This window comes from Lepidochelys kempii, chromosome 2 (genome assembly GCF_965140265.1).
Source record: "Lepidochelys kempii isolate rLepKem1 chromosome 2, rLepKem1.hap2, whole genome shotgun sequence".
Classification (NCBI taxonomy): Eukaryota; Metazoa; Chordata; order Testudines; family Cheloniidae; genus Lepidochelys; species Lepidochelys kempii.
This window is the reverse complement of record NC_133257.1, coordinates 94,640,642-94,658,422: the sequence shown is the minus strand read 5'-3', so window position 1 is coordinate 94,658,422 and position 17,781 is coordinate 94,640,642. Positions and strand designations below refer to the sequence as shown.

General features: G+C 39.5%; 1 protein-coding gene across 11 annotated transcripts in view; it reads left to right on the top strand.

The window, feature by feature from the left end:
- The window catches only part of LOC140906869 (cadherin-19-like), a 169,266-nt gene that overhangs the window by 109,324 nt on the left and 42,161 nt on the right, over nucleotides 1-17,781 (top strand). For 10 of the 11 annotated variants that reach the window (XM_073331700.1, XM_073331701.1, XM_073331697.1 and 7 more), the window contains 2 exons: nucleotides 3,385-3,611; nucleotides 12,414-12,708. In XM_073331700.1, the coding sequence (XP_073187801.1) occupies nucleotides 3,414-3,611; nucleotides 12,414-12,708 (493 nt within the window). In that variant the 5' untranslated portion in view covers nucleotides 3,385-3,413. Of the gene's footprint in view, nucleotides 1-1,239; nucleotides 1,258-3,384; nucleotides 3,612-12,413; nucleotides 12,709-17,781 lie in introns of those variants that run through there. The other variant, XM_073331703.1, reaches the window with a different exon arrangement.

Below are 17,781 nucleotides of genomic sequence, written 5' to 3'. Positions count from 1 at the left end.
AAGGCACATGGGATAAATTGTGTAATGGTGGATTTCATGTATTAATTTCTTTATTTATTGAATTTTCATAATTTTCATAAGCTTTATAATACTTTGGGAATTTGTTATATAAAATACAGTAGTTAATTTACTTCAAGATATACCAATGAGAAGACAGTTACACAAAGATGCTGACATACAGAGCCCTCACTTCCAATCACTATCCAGCATGGGTTCAGTTGCCCAGCAACTGTTCAGTGTAACTGAGCTCAGAATTTAGGGTTTTCCTTTCAGTTGTATATGTTGCACTATAACTATATCTGTACATAACAGTGAAACATGGATAGTTGGCTAAAGACAGTTAGTGTTAAGAAGAACACACAAAGTATGAGTCATGAGAAGTGTAGGCAGCTGGTAGCTCTGGAAGGGTGTATGCAATAAGAAAAGTTGGGGAACCTCTGCATTACTCTCCATAATAAATATCCTGTAAGATGTTTAGTGTAGTGAAAGTTTGGTGTAGTGAGTTTTTCAGGTTTGAAGGAGAGTTGTTTCCAAAGAAGGGGGACTTTTGATAAGTAGCCTCTGTGTCACAAACTCCAGAAATAGACTATTGTGCAATATGATGTCCTTGGGGTAAATTTCTTCCTAATCCATAACAAGTTAATCACCACAGCCCCCTAAAAAGTTTCAGCCTGTCTAGTATTACTGCAGTTGATATTCCTATTATTCTTATCAATGTAATAGGTGCAATCCAACCTAAGTATGGGGCAACATGTAGCCGCACCGTTTGAAGAGTAGGGCAGAGACCAGACTATTATGTTGAAATGTACAATCTGGTCCCTATTTCCCTCTTGCTCCATGTGGAAATTATCTGTGTAAGCCCTTTTGCTTATCCATCCAAACCCTTCCTAAATACAACCTCCACTTGACAATAAATTGGATTTTGTTTCTTTTTTTTTCTCATAAAAGAGGATCATTTATGAGTTCAAAACCACTCACTGTTAAAAATCTCACACTTTTTTTTTTAAACTGGACTAATATTTTTACATATTTAGTGAACGGTATGCAACACCTGAAACCAAGAACAATGTTTATCCCCCTTAAATTGAAGGTTTGCAATGGAAGTAATTACAGCATACTGTAGATACAATACTATTCTATGAGTATCATAGCCATCATCTCAAATAAGAAATACAGGAGAAATGTATTAATTATGTTCTTTCAGTTGTCTGTCATTGATGGCTAGCTGTTGAGTGCCTTCTTAATGGGTGAGCAATAGTAAGTAACATAGTATTATTCTGTATACTTATTAAGTTGATGTGTATACATACAGTGTTTGTCAGATGAGTTTACTAACAAACTTCGATTTCCTTCTGCTTGAAATACTAGTTTATAACATGCTTGAAGGAGACTATTAAACTGGATGGGTAAGATGGGTAGCATCAGAATGGATGGGTGAAACACAAGCTAATGTGTAGCCAGAAGCAGGTTAAGCCAGAAGTAGCCTAAGCACAAGCTGAACACCTGTCAGTTGATTTAAGTCATGATTGAAATAATTTTCTTTATGAATTATCTCAAAAGGCCACATGGTTTTGATTTTGTTCAGCATGTTTTTCCTTTGCTATGAAATACAGTACAATGAACTGTATATGTTAGATTCCAATGGCTTCTTTGCCCAAATTGAGAGAGATTGTAAATCACACATCAGTGAGGGTGAAATTCACCCTCTGTGAAGAAAAGCCCAAGGCCTATGCACTACTTAAGTCCTCTGTAAGCTTTATTTTTGGAGCTAAAGTGTACCTTTTTCTGGCCTTCTCACATGCCTTGAAATTAATCCTTATTGAGTGTTAAGGAATATGAGAGGGAGATTTTCAAAGGTACAAAGTGGGTAGGCATCCAACTCCCACTGAAAGTTGATGGCAATGGAGCACCTAACTCCAATTCCTTCCTTTCAAAATCTCCCCTATGATACTACAGCTTTGATATGGAAGAAACAGAAGAATGTGCATGAATGTAAAAGCTAAAACATACAACTCTTTATATCTTCCTACTAGCACTTTTTCTTTTCTTCTCGTCCCTCAGCATGTAAAATTTCTTCAACTTAAATTCCTTTACACCCACCTAAAAATGTGACACTTTGCATTATAAGTGAGAGACATTTCAGTTTCTTTCCAAGTAATTCAGCCTTGTGCGATTCCATTCCTTCAGGGCAAGCATGTGTCCCCAACCCCAGGCCAGGTCAAGTGTCTTTAGTTTGTGTTGGTATTCATTACTATTATTATTAATATCATCATGCTTAAGGGTAGGTGAATAGATGTGCCTGGGTAGGTAAGGACACATGACAGTTGTTCATGGTTAAATGGATGTATAGCCAGATGTGTCGTCACTGCTGGAAACCTCCCTTATATTCTAAGAACTGACGGACATGGAGTCAGCTCATAAAACAATTTTTTTCTCATACCTAGATAACCCCATAGCCCCCAGAGACTGGGTTTACGAGTAAGGCTTTAACAAGTGTGTGTGGCCAAGTATTGCAGAATCCTTTATTTCACCTCAGAGAGGATGGCCATTCTCAGTCAAGCATTGCACTTTATTTCAAACTGACAGTTCTGTTAATTCTGTCAATGCAGGATCCACTCACAACAAATGATAATAGCATACATCTTGTGCAAAGACTTGGCTTACCTAAAGAATATTTTGTGTGATCAGTTAAACTGACTGGTGGAACCCAAGGGCTTCCAGGCTATATTTTCCTTTCGTCCGTTTAATTGAAAATATGAAATGTCAGAGGAGGTAGAATCGGATGAGACAGTTAATTTCTATTGATCAGGAAAGAAGAGATGTGCACATTTTAGCTGCTTCTTCTTACCACGCTAGCTCCTTTGGCATTTTTAGCAGGATGATTTTGTTGTGATAGGAGGGAGGGAATGAGGAGGTTAAAAACAACTGTAGGCAATCCTCCATTTTAGCTGTCAGTCATTAGGATCACCCAGGCTACTTATTCACCCTTCAGGCAGTTCAGTAACTACAGCTCAAAATGAGCACTGTCTAAGCAGAAATGTACAATTATTCCAATCAAATTATTGCTGGTCTACACAATACAATTATCCAGCTTAATTTGGAGGATGAATTAATTGAAGGGTGATTTTCTTTTTTGCATAGATGGTCCCTCTGAAGGGATTTCATAAAAAGGAAATTGAATGCAGACTTTTATACCTTTGAATCCCTAATAAAATACCTCTCTTTTTTAATCAGAAGTTGCCTTTCTTCTGGTTCTTCTCTTTTAGGAATAGAAGATTTTTTAATCGTAAAAATTATCTGTTAGATTAACATAGAATCAATATTTGTAAGGGGCTGGGGAAGTGCTACTTTGTAAAAGCTTTTCTTTTTTTTTTCCTTCCACAGATGAATATTGATTGAAAGGAGGTTTCAGTATGAATTGTTATACTTGGCTATCTCTTCTGCTAACACTTGGTCAGCTACGGCCTTGCCTTCCAAGTATGCAGAACCATAACACCCACAAAATGAAGCAACCTTTTGCAACACTTCAGAGAGTCAAACGTGGCTGGGTATGGAGCCAGTTTTTTGTGCTGGAAGAACAGATTTTAACAGAGCCTTTGTGTGTTGGCCAGGTACGTTCTGTGGGAGGTACGGCAACATAGAGTGCAACATTTTGACTTAACAAGTTGATTAACAACTGTTTGCATCATATAAATCTGGCCATCGACAGAGCAATCACCTCCAGAGATTTGGAAGTCTGTGCTCAGAGGCAGGAGGGAAAGTGCATTGGCCGAAAGGTTTGTCAGATGTCTGCACATTTCCCCTTATTATGGTCCTAATCTTACAATCAGGAAGATCATTGCAGGGTCGGAGCCCTACATATACCAGGCTTTTACCAGTGCTACAATATAAGTCCTTAATCTTCCTCAACACCAAATTCATTATGCAATTAAAAGTAAAATCACACACAGTAGATGTTGTCATCAGACTTTAAATTTTCCTTTTATCTTCTGAATGAAAGCTAAGGACTCATTTATCAACATCTGGCAATTTGCTTATGCTATTTTTGGCACTGTATGAAAGCAGCCATACTGAGTGCAATGCAGTTTACAAACAGTATTTAGCATGATTTTCTATTACACTAAGTAGCAGGTGATTTACCCCTCATTAATTTTTAATGAAGCAGTTTAATACTAAATCCTTTTACCATTGAGAAGCTATAGGAACCTGCATGGTTCATTAGATTAATGTAGCTTTAGCACAATGAGCAATTATTTTTCAACCTCTTTTAAAATTGTGCATTAAGATAATTTTCTAAATGAGATCTCCCTCTCTGCTTATTTATTTTTATTAATTATTATTATTATTATTATTATTAATAATTTATTTATTTAGTTGCTCTTTTTTTTTCAACCAGAAATAACTATAATCTCTAGATCTGGTGTCCTTTTCTGTAAGGCACTTTCTAGATGAATGAACTGAAATAACTTTAACCACTAATTAACTAGCACTAAAATTTAATTGGGCCCAGAGGGTGAAGTGCTCAAAATTCATTAATTACTTTTTCACAGCCCTTTCAAAGTAACTAATGTAGAAGTATGATGTCTCACTTCTAAAGGAGCAAGTGTAGATACAGCATATGCTTTTGTGGCTAGGAATTTAGTTTCATGCCAAAGAAATGCTATGATTTCCCTGACCCTTAATATAATTCTTATATTCTTTCCTTCTTGTTCTTCACAGTAATACAGGTAAATTGATATGGAATTGTAATTGAGGATTATGATTAACTTATTGCTGTTTAAATCAGCCACATTTACTTGTGATGTTCCACCAAGAAGCACATGTTCTGTTATCAGTAGGGAAGTGACAATCTAAGATCAGCCAGTGTCTTTTTAGTAAATAAGGCCCTGCAGGGAACTGAATCAACAAGAGTCCAAAAACAGACTGTCTCTGTTATTAACTGTCACTTGTTCCAGCTCACAACTCCCCTACACACTCTGATTATACAATCAGATCTTATGATTCTACAACTTCAATTTTAAATCAGTCCCTCCTAGATTTGCAAATGTAAATAAATCTTATGAATCCCTTTGCAGTGATCACATATGTGAAAAGGTATGTCTCCATCAACATCACATTTGGAATTATTTTGGGGCTGTTCTATGGCCTGTCTTATACAGAGGTCAGACTAGATGATCACAATGGTCCCTTCTGGCCTTGGAATCTATGTATCTATAACCCCAGATATATTCTTAAACCAAGTACATAAAACCTTTTGGGCCTAATTCTCATTTGTAATACAGGACCGTTTACTTTGCTGTTATGCCTCTCTGACTTAATACAATTTACACTCACTCTAAGGTCCTTTTACATCACCAGGGTAGCACAAAGAGTTCTTAGTGTAAATAAGAATTAGGTCCTTTGTATGGATCTGCAATAAATGTTCAATATAAAAAGTCTCCTCTTTTTATGTAATATGGTCATGTCACCTAATACAATCTTTTGGTTACAAGGATGGTAGCACAACATTGGTTAAGAGACCAATGACCAATGAGACCAGCTGATTGTTTTACAGCTGATTTTTCTAAATGCTGTAAAATCCACCTGCTTACATGGTTTGTCTTGAAAATCAGTGCATTCAATGGGCATCTGGGGGTGATGTTAGTGGTAGAGCTGGTTGGAACATTTTCATTGAAATTTAACTTCACAGAAGCTGAAGAATTTCATAGCAATATTCTGGTTTTGATTAACTATTTGTTGGGAATGCGGGAGGAGAAGAGAGAAAAAGAGTCTCTCACACTCTATAGCTTGGTAGATACGGTACTAGCCTGGGATGTAAGAAATCTAGGTCCAAGTCTCTATAAGGCTAATACTGATCTGGGATGAAGGATTCTGCTCAGAAACAGGCAGAACAGGCACTTAAAACTGGGTCTTCCATATCTCAAACCGTTATCCTAACCACTTGGACATATACATATGTACTGAATCAACAAGATCTGGTTGTGGTCCAAAACCAGACATTTTGAACCAATTACATTTCATAAAAAAATATATAAAAAGTCTCGGTTTTGTTCCAAGGTGGAATGAAAACAAATTGTGAAACCTCAAAAGTTGCCACAAAACAAAATGTTCATCCTCTGATCATCTCTAGTTAATGGTCTAAATGTGAGGTTATTTAAGCAAGATACAGCCCCATTAAAAATAATCACATGGCATCAACATGTTTTGGTTCTTATAACACACCTGGAGCTCAAACTATTATGCTGATCTTCTTCAAACTGATATCACCTACTCAGGACGGATCTCAGTTAGTGTCTGGCACCTAGTTGTGGGGAAGCAAGTGTCCTTGTGGGGAAGCAATATTTTAAAAAGTCATTCCAGGTAAAAGTTGGGTCTACATTGTGGCTAGAGCCAAGATGATGCTCCAGAGTTATTTGCACATGTGCAGCAGTGCTATTATTCTGTTGCAAGTTAGTGTTTGTAGGTAACCTGATCTCAAAGTAAGTGTGTGGCTCAAGGTGACCTGCCGTACTCATTGAACCTGAGCAACTACCTTGAAACCTATTCCATATGCAAGGCCAGTTAGACCAGCAGAACTGCAGGGTCACAATGTGTGGATGAGATGGTGGTGTTTAGAGGAGGGATTTGTGTTTATTAGGAACTGGGGAACCTTTGGGGAAAACAGGATCTTATTCAGGAAGGATGGGCTCCACCTAAACCTAAATGGAACCAGATTACTTGAATGTAAATTTTAAATGGTCATAATGGAGTTTTTAAATTAGCGGCTGGAGTACAGCCAACAGGTACAGGCGAGCACACATTTCTGACAGAGACATCCATTAGGGGATGGCGTATTAAGGGGATACTATATATCTGAGTAAAGAGAAGAGGACAGAAGCTGATAAAGTACAGGAAGGAACCTGAAGAGAAACTGTCAAATGAAAAAGAGTCCCACTCAGTTATATCACAATAAGGCAGACTACTAGATATTGACAATTTTTAAGTGCTTGTATGCAAATAGTGGAAGTCTAAATACTAAAATGGGATAAACTTGAGTGCCTGATGTTAAATGAGGATATTGATATAATAAGCATAATAGAAACTTAGTGGAACAATTGTAATCAATGGGTCACAGTAATTCCAGGGTACAAAATATATAGGAAGGACAGAGTAGGGTCATGCTGGTGGGGGAGTGGCACTATATGTGAAAGAAAGCATCGAGTTAAAAGTTGAAAAACCTTAAATGAAACAAAGTGTACCATATAATCGCTATGGATGGAAATCACACGCTAGAGTAATAAGAGTATAGCACTACAAATATGACAGGGGATGCATCAATCAATAATTATCCTGTTCTGTTCAATCCTGCTGAAGCATCTGGCACTTGTAACTGTCAGAAGACAGGATACTGGGCTAGATGGACTACTGATGTGACTCATTATGGTCATTCTTATATTCTGAGACGCTGAATCCTACACTTGGCAGCTTTCTGAGAATGTGTATTATGTGTATACCTGCAATCTGCAGGGCTTCTTCTGAAAGTTTGACCTGAGAGCAAAGCTTCTGGTTTAACAACTGATATTATAAATACTCTGAAATTCATATGCACACTCAGATTTTACTTTAGAAGTATTATCAAGGAAAGTACCATTATGTAAATAGAAAGAAAATGAAAGACTCTAGCAAGCAGCAGCATTAGGGTAATGGAATCATGGCATGTGCTCCTCAATCATTTTGTGAACAAGGGGACTGCATGTGATCAAAGGAAAGCAAATAGCTGTGACTTTCATCAATGTCAGCATGATCAAAGATGTTGTTGAGAATCAGGAAATTTATTTATAATTAGGTGAAAATGCAGAAAAAAATGGAATTTGCATTTTTAGAGAGAATATTTAGTTTTTATATTTTGTGAAAAAAAAAATAAAATAGAATCCCATTTATCTGAGACTCCATTATCCATTCTTCTGTATTAACTGAACTGGGGCTGACAGAGGGACCCCTTCATCCATGTCTGAAGCTCTACAATTATCTGATTTTTTTAATGATCTGATCTGGCCCCAGTCCCACTTAGATCAGATAAACAGGGTTCCCCTGTATCAATAAAACATTGTGTTCAACTGATACCAGTATATACTGTGGCTAGGAAAATTAGAGTTCAGTGTTTCATTTTAATCATGGAAAAATGTGGGTTTTTATGTTTTTTATGTTATGTTTTTATTGGAGAACTTTGTTTTTTTTAGTAGTGGAAAACTAGGATCCCCGGGCTACTGCTTCCTGCAGCTCCCATTGGCCAAGAACGGTGAACCATGGCCACTGGGAGCTGCGAGTGGCCGTACCTGTGGACACTCAGGTAAACAAAGCGTCTTGCGGCCCACCAGGGTCTTCCCCTGAACAAGCTGCAAACCAAGTTTCTACAAGAATTCATCCAACGTGCATAAACCTAAGTTTCATGCCTATCAATTTTACCCTTCAAAGTGATGTGTTTTTTTTCTAAAAAGGGGGTCCAAAGGAAATATCAAATAGAAAACAAATCACATAGCCTTTTAAAAAACAGTTGTAACAAATCTCAAATTATATTCTCCCTCCCTATAGAAAAAAACAAGCAGTGTGAAAATGACAATCAACATTCAAAAATGCTATTCTAACCTGAAAGACAGACTTTTAGTTCATCTTCTTCCCTATACAAATGGAAATCCTGGTGCAGCCTTAACTGTAGTAGCAACTCTACCCATCCATAATATTTGTTGTGCCACATTAGAGCCAACATTGAAGTTGTTAGTTGAAATTGTGGTAATTTGGTCAACGGCTTTCTCAGATATAGCCCCCACAATAAGTTGTTGATTTTAGTTTCAAATTGAAGTAAAACCTACATGCGTACCAAGATTATCCTGAAAATTGGTATTCCACAACACGTGGACTTTGGGAAAGGAGGAAGGAAAACACCCATTTTGATGAATGGGTCAGTTCACATCTCTCAGAGCTGTTGTGTCGGGCTGTATTCACCTCCAGGGGATGTTGTGATTCATCTGAGAACCACAGAGGGTTTTGCACTGCCCCTGAAGAGAAGTATAGAGTCTGAGTCTTCCCTCCTTGCTGACTACAGCTGGAAGATGTGCTCTTCACAGCTAGAGCTAGGTAAAAAAATGTGGACAAATCTTTTTTTCATTTCTAAAAAAATGCAGATTTGGTTAGACAAAATATTTAATGAATTCATGTTGAATTTGCATAATTGCTGTGGCTGAAAAAAAGAAAAATCTGAAAAAAGTTAAAATGATTTTTCAGTTCAAAAGGGCTTTTCATTTTAAATTTTACCTGGATTGTATTGATCTTTAAAAGATTAAAAAAGTCAAAATGTTTAATTTTGGATCAAACAAAATCTTTAGTTTGACCTGAAATGGTTTTTTAAAACTGTTTTGCTGAAAAATTTTAAAAAAAAGTTAGGTTGGCCCAAAACTTTTTTTTTTTTTCCAGGTCAGCAACTGAACTGACAATTTGATAATTTGCACATATCTACTTACAATCCTTCAGTTACCGTCTTCCTTCCTCCCCATGGTCCTCTCAGCCCTATTGGGGCCATAGAGAGGCAAGGAGAAAGTCCAATCTGATAGCTGAGTGCAGTGAACTGTTCTCAGAAAGTGTCTATGCGTACCCCACAGGTGCATCTTAGTCATACCCCTCTCATTACCACTGCTTCCCTAAGGAAAATTCACAAAACAAACTTAAAGCTCTGAAAGCCAGAAAATACAGAGTTAAGGTTCACATCATCCCCACCTCCATAAGCTTAACTCTGTCCTCTTTCAGTGATGCCACAATCTACCCCAAGAGACATTGTAGCATTTTATCCTTCCATATGATATGGAACATGGCAGAGCACACAACATGTGGATACAGTAGGAGAAACTGTCAGACCACATCCCCACTAAGGCAAAAGTCACATTTAAAGCAAGCTTAGTGAAAACCAACTGGATCTGCCTGGCCTGCACTCAACCACTTCCCCTACACTGAACAAACCACTCATTAGTCACCAGATGTTACCACCCTTTGGCCATTATACTAAGGACTTTCTGGAACATTACCTGCACTTACTTCTGCCTTGTAGTGCACTGTCACATACACAACCAGATTGTTACAAATTCCAATGGCTAGAACTCACTATTGTGCTCCTCTGCTTGCACAGCCTACATAGCTCAACACTGAAACAAGGGGACTGGGGAGGGGCAGGACTTACTTTTCCCCTGAACAGATCAGACCCACCTCTGTGTACCTACCCCAGCTGCAGGAACTTACCAGAGGTGGGTCTGATAATCCCCATGGTGCTGGGAGTGCCCCAGCCAGGGGCTCCTAGCTGCTAGTCCCAGCTGGGCTGGAGAGGCACCAGATTTGCTCTTCCCCTGCACGGCTGTGCCTGAGGGGAGATCAGACCCACCTCCACCTCTGGCAACCTCCTGCAGCTGCAGGAAGCTCCAAGACTGCTGCCAAATTCCGGAGCTTCCTACAGCTGTGGGAGGTACCTGGAGGTGGGTCTGATTTCCTTCCAAGCTCTTCCGTGCAGGGGAAGAACAAGTCCTGTGCCTCCTCAGCCTGGCCAGAACTAGCAGCTAGGAGCCTCTGGCTGAGGTGCTCCCAGCAGCATGGGGAAGATCAGACCCACCTCCACCTCCAGGACCCTCCTGCAGCTGCAGGAAGCTCTGGGGGTGCTGCATTCAGAGCCCAGCTTTGAAGGCAGTGCAGAAGTGAGGGTGGCAATCCTGTGATCCGCCCCTTACAACAGCTTTGCAACCCCTCCCCTATGTTACAAGGGAGTGAAATTTCAGATGTAAACATCTGAAATTGTGAAATTGACTAATTTTCATATCCTATGGCTGTGAAATTAACCAGAATGGACTGTGAATTTGGTAGGGCCCTAATCATAGGGCAACCCTGGCTGAAACATACTTACAGTGTTACCCCAGTGGCTCTTGCCAGCTCCAGAGAGGGCAGAGTTTAGCTTGTGAGAAATGACAAGGCTGGTGTGTACCTTAACTCTGTTTCCTGGTTTTTAGAGTTTTAAATATGGGTGCACTTGACATTCTGGAAAGCTATGAGACATTGCCAGTTAACTGTAACTGTGCATTAATGAAGTTTTTGGGAAGTAAATAACCATAATTAGAGCCTACATGAGGGACTATCTCTCTGCTCATGGTACACTGCCACAGTAGCAGCCAGCAGAGGTCCTGATTCAACATCCCCCTTGATAGAAAAGAGAAGATGGCTGGCAGTTCATTCTTCACAAGGTCATGATGGAACTTTGACGTGCCTTCTTTTCCCTGGTCCCAAATAGCGTGGATTTGCCAACTTTCAGCGTGTGATATAGAGCCCATTCGTTTCACTGACTTTTACAGAAAAGTAGGGAACAGTGAAGCACTAGCTAATGAGTTGAGATCTGTATTTGGAGGGAGCTTCTGCTTGATAGAAGGAATGAAATGACTGAGACTGGATTTTTAATTTTATATAATTGGCAGTGTGCTCAGAGGTTGTGTATTGGCACTGATTATGATTCAAAATCAAAAGGAAATAAATGGAACATTATAAAATAAAGGACATGTTGGAAATTGGTGTTCTCAAAATACCATAATTATAGATCTTTGGCAAATTAGAACTGCATAAATGGTGACAAAAGTGCTGTTAATACTAAGAAAATAATCATGACAGCACGAACAAATGCGGCTGGACCAAAATTGTCCCTGTGGCTCAGCATGATTAGAGCAAACCTCATCTTAGCTACAGGAACATAGACCACCACTTTGTAAAGAAAGGAGAAACAGCAATCAATTATTTCAAAATAAATAACACAGAATTACTCCTCCCACCCTCCTCCAAATGGCTTTGTATCCATTTACTATTACTGTATAGGTACAGTGCCACTCTTGTTCAGATTTAGATTTACTATTGTTAATAGTTTAGTATAATAGTATATTATACAAAAGTATAAGAGTATATAGTATAATAGTATATAGTACAATAATATAGAGAAATATATATAATATATATATAGAGAGAAATAGTATATAGTATATATATAGAGAGAAATAGTATATCTATATCTATATATGAAAAAAGGAAGAACAGTTTTTCACCCCTTCACTACCCTGTTATATAGATATATAGGTCCCAATTCAGCAAAGCACTCAAACATCAAACATTGATGTCAACTGAACTTAATTATGTGCTTAAAGTAAAGCAGGTGCTTATATGTTTAGTTCAATTCTGGCCATAAATCAACAACAACTACTGCATGGTTGGATGGATCTATTACAATACCCTGTAGCCTCAGCCTTGTATAAGATCCTAAGAATGCTCACTGTTGACCAGATTCATATAGGTCTGAACAAAAAAAGCTATAATTCTTTTGATTTATTACCCAGAAAATAAATAGTAATCTTTTTCCCTTGTAGCTGAAGTCTGATTCCGACAAACATGATGGCACTTTCAAATACATTTTGACGGGGGATGGAGCGGGAAGCATTTTTACTATCGATGAGTATACAGGTACAATTCATGTGACACAGAAGCTTGATCGAGAAGAGAAACCTTTCTACACTCTAAGAGCACAGGCAATTAACAGGAATACCCAGCTGCCCGTTGAACCTGAGTCAGAATTTATCATCAAAGTTCAGGATATCAATGATCATGAACCAAAGTTCTTGGATGGACCTTATGAAGCCACTGTTCCCGAGATGTCTCCTGAAGGTAAAAGAAAGTCAAGAACCAACTCTTTTTTTCCCAGGTTGCTCGACAGTTATATTATTTTAAAATATTTATATCCTATTTTATAGATTGCCTTTCATTCAGAAGACACTCTATAAAGGGCTCCAGAAGGGCTCTAGAGCATTTTCCCAAAGGGGAGCTCTAACCCTGCAAAGACTTACAATGCAGGCTTAACTTTAGTATGTGAGTAGTCCTATTGAACCCCTGGGCATGTTTACCTTTAAGTATGTGAGTAGCTCCATGTGCATAAGTCTCTGTAAAATCAGGGTTGTAATGAGCAGATATATAACTATGGTACATCCCTTCATACACCAATGAAACACAGCTAACTTTCTAGGCTTGAAAATAGTAGTGTTGAATATCAGGACACAGCAACATTACATTTCAAGACAGGCAGAATATTGTATCAAGTTGAGGTTGCAAAGGAGAAGCGAGGGAAACAGAATCTAACATTCAAATTTAAAGTTGGCTAGGACACCAATCCTCTAATCTTTCAAAAAGTGTCACTATCATGTTTACTGGTCACAACATGTCTGTTCTTCAGGCTTATATCCATGGAAATCTATCATTATACATTTAAATTGCAAAGGCCTATAACCTCTATTGACTCCTTTAAGTACATAAATGTAAGCTCAAACTAAATGAAAATTACTTGATCACCTCTTTCAGGCTACTCTGATTCTGTATGATGATTAAATCACAAGCTTTTATTACACTCCATGTAACACACCATGTACTGTAAATGGAACAGAAAAGAGTGCCTTTCACATCATGGGTAGTCAGTATTTCCCCTTAGTGCCAGATTTCAAGTTTACTAATCTGGTTTATGCTGGGGATTGTGTGCGGATGCAATAGGGTGGCGTGGAGCTGCACTGTCCAAAGGTACAATTCCTTCCCAAACTTTCTGGCAGTAAGAGTGTTCACACTTCACCATCCTTTAGACTGGCGGCACTTGTTCCCTAATCCTTGCCCACTCAGTTTCTCTCCATTTAGAATGAATTATGCTCTGGAGGTGCAATAAGGGAAACACCTCTGTATTCCTTAAGCATGGAGACAGAAATTTTCCCTGCCCCCTGGATAGGCTGCATTAGAGGGGAAGGGTCTTGAAGGTAATTTGTATTCCCTCTCTGTCCCAGCATCCCTATGTTAGGGCCAGACAGAATTTGGACCAGGATTTGGAATATGTCTGGAAGGTTGGTACTGAACGAATAAGTAAAGATGCCATACTGTCAAAAAAGGAAAGCCTCACAGCCTCACAGCGAGATGTAAACTACAACTTCCTGTGCCAGTCTGGATCTCAGCTTCCAAGAAGGAGAGATTTAGTCCAGAGGCCAGCAGGCAGTACTTCCCTCATGTAAATATAGTAAAGGGATTTGACCCAGTATTGGGATATATGATTTAGAGTGTGTTCAATGTGATTGCACTGTCATTGTTCCTATCCCCTCTCTCTGAGAAAGTGGGAGGAGAGGAATTGACAATTGGAGGAGAAGAGGTGGATGGTGGAGGGACAGAGGCAGGCCAGGGGGAACCTGAGAGAGAGACAGAAACAAAGTCAGTGAGTAAACTGAGAGAAACAGGCTGAGGGGAAGGGTAGACAGATGGACAGAGGGAAACCAGGACTGAGAGAAACCGTGAGTAAGTGGAGAAGCTGAGGATGAGCAGAACAGACATTTGTGTAGGAGAGGGTCCCCTGAGTTCAATGCTGGCTGGTCAAGTCAGTCTGTGTTTGATGGCATGTTCCTGAGCAACCATTCCTGTAGGTTCCTGAGCATTGGATCTGGTCATCTCCTGTCATTGATTCATAATGTCCCAGAGATCTAGAACAGGAGAACCAAAGGTCCTTCAGATCCCGTGGGTCTGGTTAAATGTGCACCACCACAAGTAAGCACTACTGGAATCAAGTCCATCTTTTCAGGAAGTCACGAGAGGCACATGGGGCTCAAAGACTGTCTTGAGTATTAGACAGCACCCAGTGAGATATCTGGGGAAAGGGGAGCCCAGAACTAATAATAATTATAATAATAACAATAACCTATAAGATAATAGCCTCTGCATACTGAGATAGATATAGGTTTTTTTCTTTATTTAGAGAGTTATATTTAGTTAGGTACACTTAGTAGTAAGTTAAAGTGTGTGTGTTTATTCAAATAGTTATTTTTTATTATATGCATTCTTCATATATTTAATGTTATTGGAAGTAGATGGAAACCAGATGCTTTTGTTTTGATTTAAATAAAATCCCTGTTATGTTTATTTTTTGACAACCATCTTATCTATCATTAAATAATCATTTATCATGGTGTAACACCCACACCCTGCCCCCAGCTCTCATCTCATGGTCAGTGATTTTGGGATAGGGTGACCCTTGGATGTATTTCAAATTATAACATGATAACCTACTCTGAGAGGCCAGTTTACACTCATTTGGACTTCCCATAGAGGGAGCACTTTCATTCTATAGCCAGGGATCCATAAGACCGCACTAGCAGATGCTACTGGCAGATCCACTTAATCAGCATATCTACCACCACCAGGCTATACCCATGTCCTGACAGTGATGATCACTTTGGGGCCTGTTCTGGGCCCTTCACTGCCACAGAATTCTGTCCTGGCAGACATTTTGGCCTTAAAACCCCTCCATTTAGGGTTGCATGGAGGCAGGCATAAACCTAGAATTGGCCCTTAGTCTATGTAATTGATATTTAGAATTGACTATACACATGATACGAATATTGAATTAACATAAAAATAGGAGCATAAACAGGCATCAGTAACCCAAGAAAAATGGTTTTAAAATGTAAATATTCTAGAAAATGCCACAGTGGAAGATGAATTAATAAGGAATTAACGGCTAAACCAAAATGTTTCACTTCCCTTTGGTTTCTGAATTTACATGTGTACATTAACATTAAGTGTTATTTGTATATTTGTTTCCATTAAGTATGTGACAGATAAATTCTTGTCCATGAAAAGTGCTGATGTGACACATCAAGAGATTGTAGGCCAGATCCTCAGCTATGGAGCCCGTGAGCAATGCCACTTTATATCATGTGAGTTTTGGCTCAATATTTTTCTATAATTCTTCAAAGAGCTACAACATGGGGTGCAGCTGTGAAAGCTTTCTTGCGCTGTACTGTCAATTAACCTCAACCTTGACACTTACATCTCCACAGGAATAAACTTGGGCCTTGACCTCTTGGCTGAGCCTGCCAACAAGGGTGACAGTTAGGGCCAATTGTAGTGGTGATATGTGTGTGTGGGGAGAGAGGGTATGTGGAGACATGTTCCCAAGAAACCTTTTTTAAAGCCTCATCTTATTTCAAATAGTCCAGCAAACTGCTTTTAGATGATTCTAAAATAATTAGTGACCTGGGATAGAAATTGACCACATAAAATGAAAGGCTCAAAACCCTATAACCAATCCCCTGAGTCATCTATTATATATTTCCATTCTAATATCACAGGATTATAGAATAAGATGAATTAAATATTCCATTTGGTTAAAGGTTTCTTTTAATCTAAGATATTCCTCTGAGACAGGGATCGGCAACCTTTGGCACGCAGCCCACCAGGGTAAGCCCCGTGGCGGGCAGGGCCTGTTTGTTTACCTGCTATGTCCTCAGATTCGGCCAATCTCACCTTCCACTGGCCTTATTTCACTGCTCCAGGCCAATCGGGGCTGCAGGAAGTGGCGCGGGCTGAGGGATATGCTGGCTGCCGTTTCCATTGGCCTGGAGCAGAAAACTTCAGTCAGTGGGAGCCGTGTTCGGCCGAACCCGCAGACGAGGCAGGTAAACAAACCTGCCCATTCCACCAGGGGGCTTACCCTGGCAGGCCGCATGCCAAAAATTGCCAATCCCTGCTCTGAGATCATGTAGCACTTGTACTTCGACAGTGCTAGGGAAATTTTACAGATCTAAAGCCTATATCCTCCCCTTAGCACAGAAAGTACAAAAGTAAACTCCCCCAACCTTACCTGAATGGGTGATCTCTGAGGAGACTCTCTGCATGCTTCCCTCTTGGAGAGACACTTGGTTTACAGAAGTGATAGATTCATGGTCTTCTGATCGCCCCGAGTCATGAACATAAATCTAGGTGAAAGCCTGCAGATCTGTGGACACCCACATGAAGCAGCTTTCTTGGGGTGCACCATGGTGTGGGAACCCCTGCAGCACTGACAACATGGTCATTTCAGGAGTTATACTGCTACAGACAACTCTCATACGCACATTGGCTGAACATGCCCCTTTACCCTCACTCATACCCTCTTTAGAACTCAGAGTGGTGTTAAATACTGGCTACCAGTTGCTGCATCGTGTGTAGAGACTGCACCCTGAATCTGGACAAAGCAAGTAGAGTCAAGCCAAAGACCTTAGTTTCTCGGCATCCTAAAACATTAATTCCAGTAAAGGGTCCTCTAACCTGCCAGCAGATGGAGACTGGAAACAGCAAAGCTTTGTGATATCAACCCCATATCAGTTCAGCAAACCAGTTCTTCTCTCACAGCAGACATAGAATTTCCCTTGGCTGAGTTAAGCATGTCAGTTTGCTTTTATCTTTTAGCTTAGGTTCCCTTCAGATCTGGGCATCACCTAGTGAGGAAACAGCACTACAAGGCTCTGTGCTCATCTTCTGCATTTGGGAAAGAGTTCTCTGCCGGCAGACAAGCACAGACCAAGGAAAATAAGGTGACAGAAAGCACTGCCTAGCCAAAGACAATAATGCATTACTTTTCCTAGTATGACACAGAATGTCCTCGCCCCCAACACTGACCTGCCACATACACTGAAAAATTTAGCCCAAAGTTAGGTTCAAGTACTAATATTTATATGAACATAAATGAAAATTAGCATAAGAGTATGCTTTCTAAGATCTCCCACATCTGCGGGATTTAAATTTTATTAGGATTTGTTATGCAAGTGTCATAGTAAATGAAACATGTATCAGTAAATGGACTCTTTTGGGAGTACAAGACTATGGTTTTCCCTCAGGCATTTGGTATGATTTTACATAAAGTGCTTCCCATAGCGCTATTAAACTCCTACAAATGCAGTA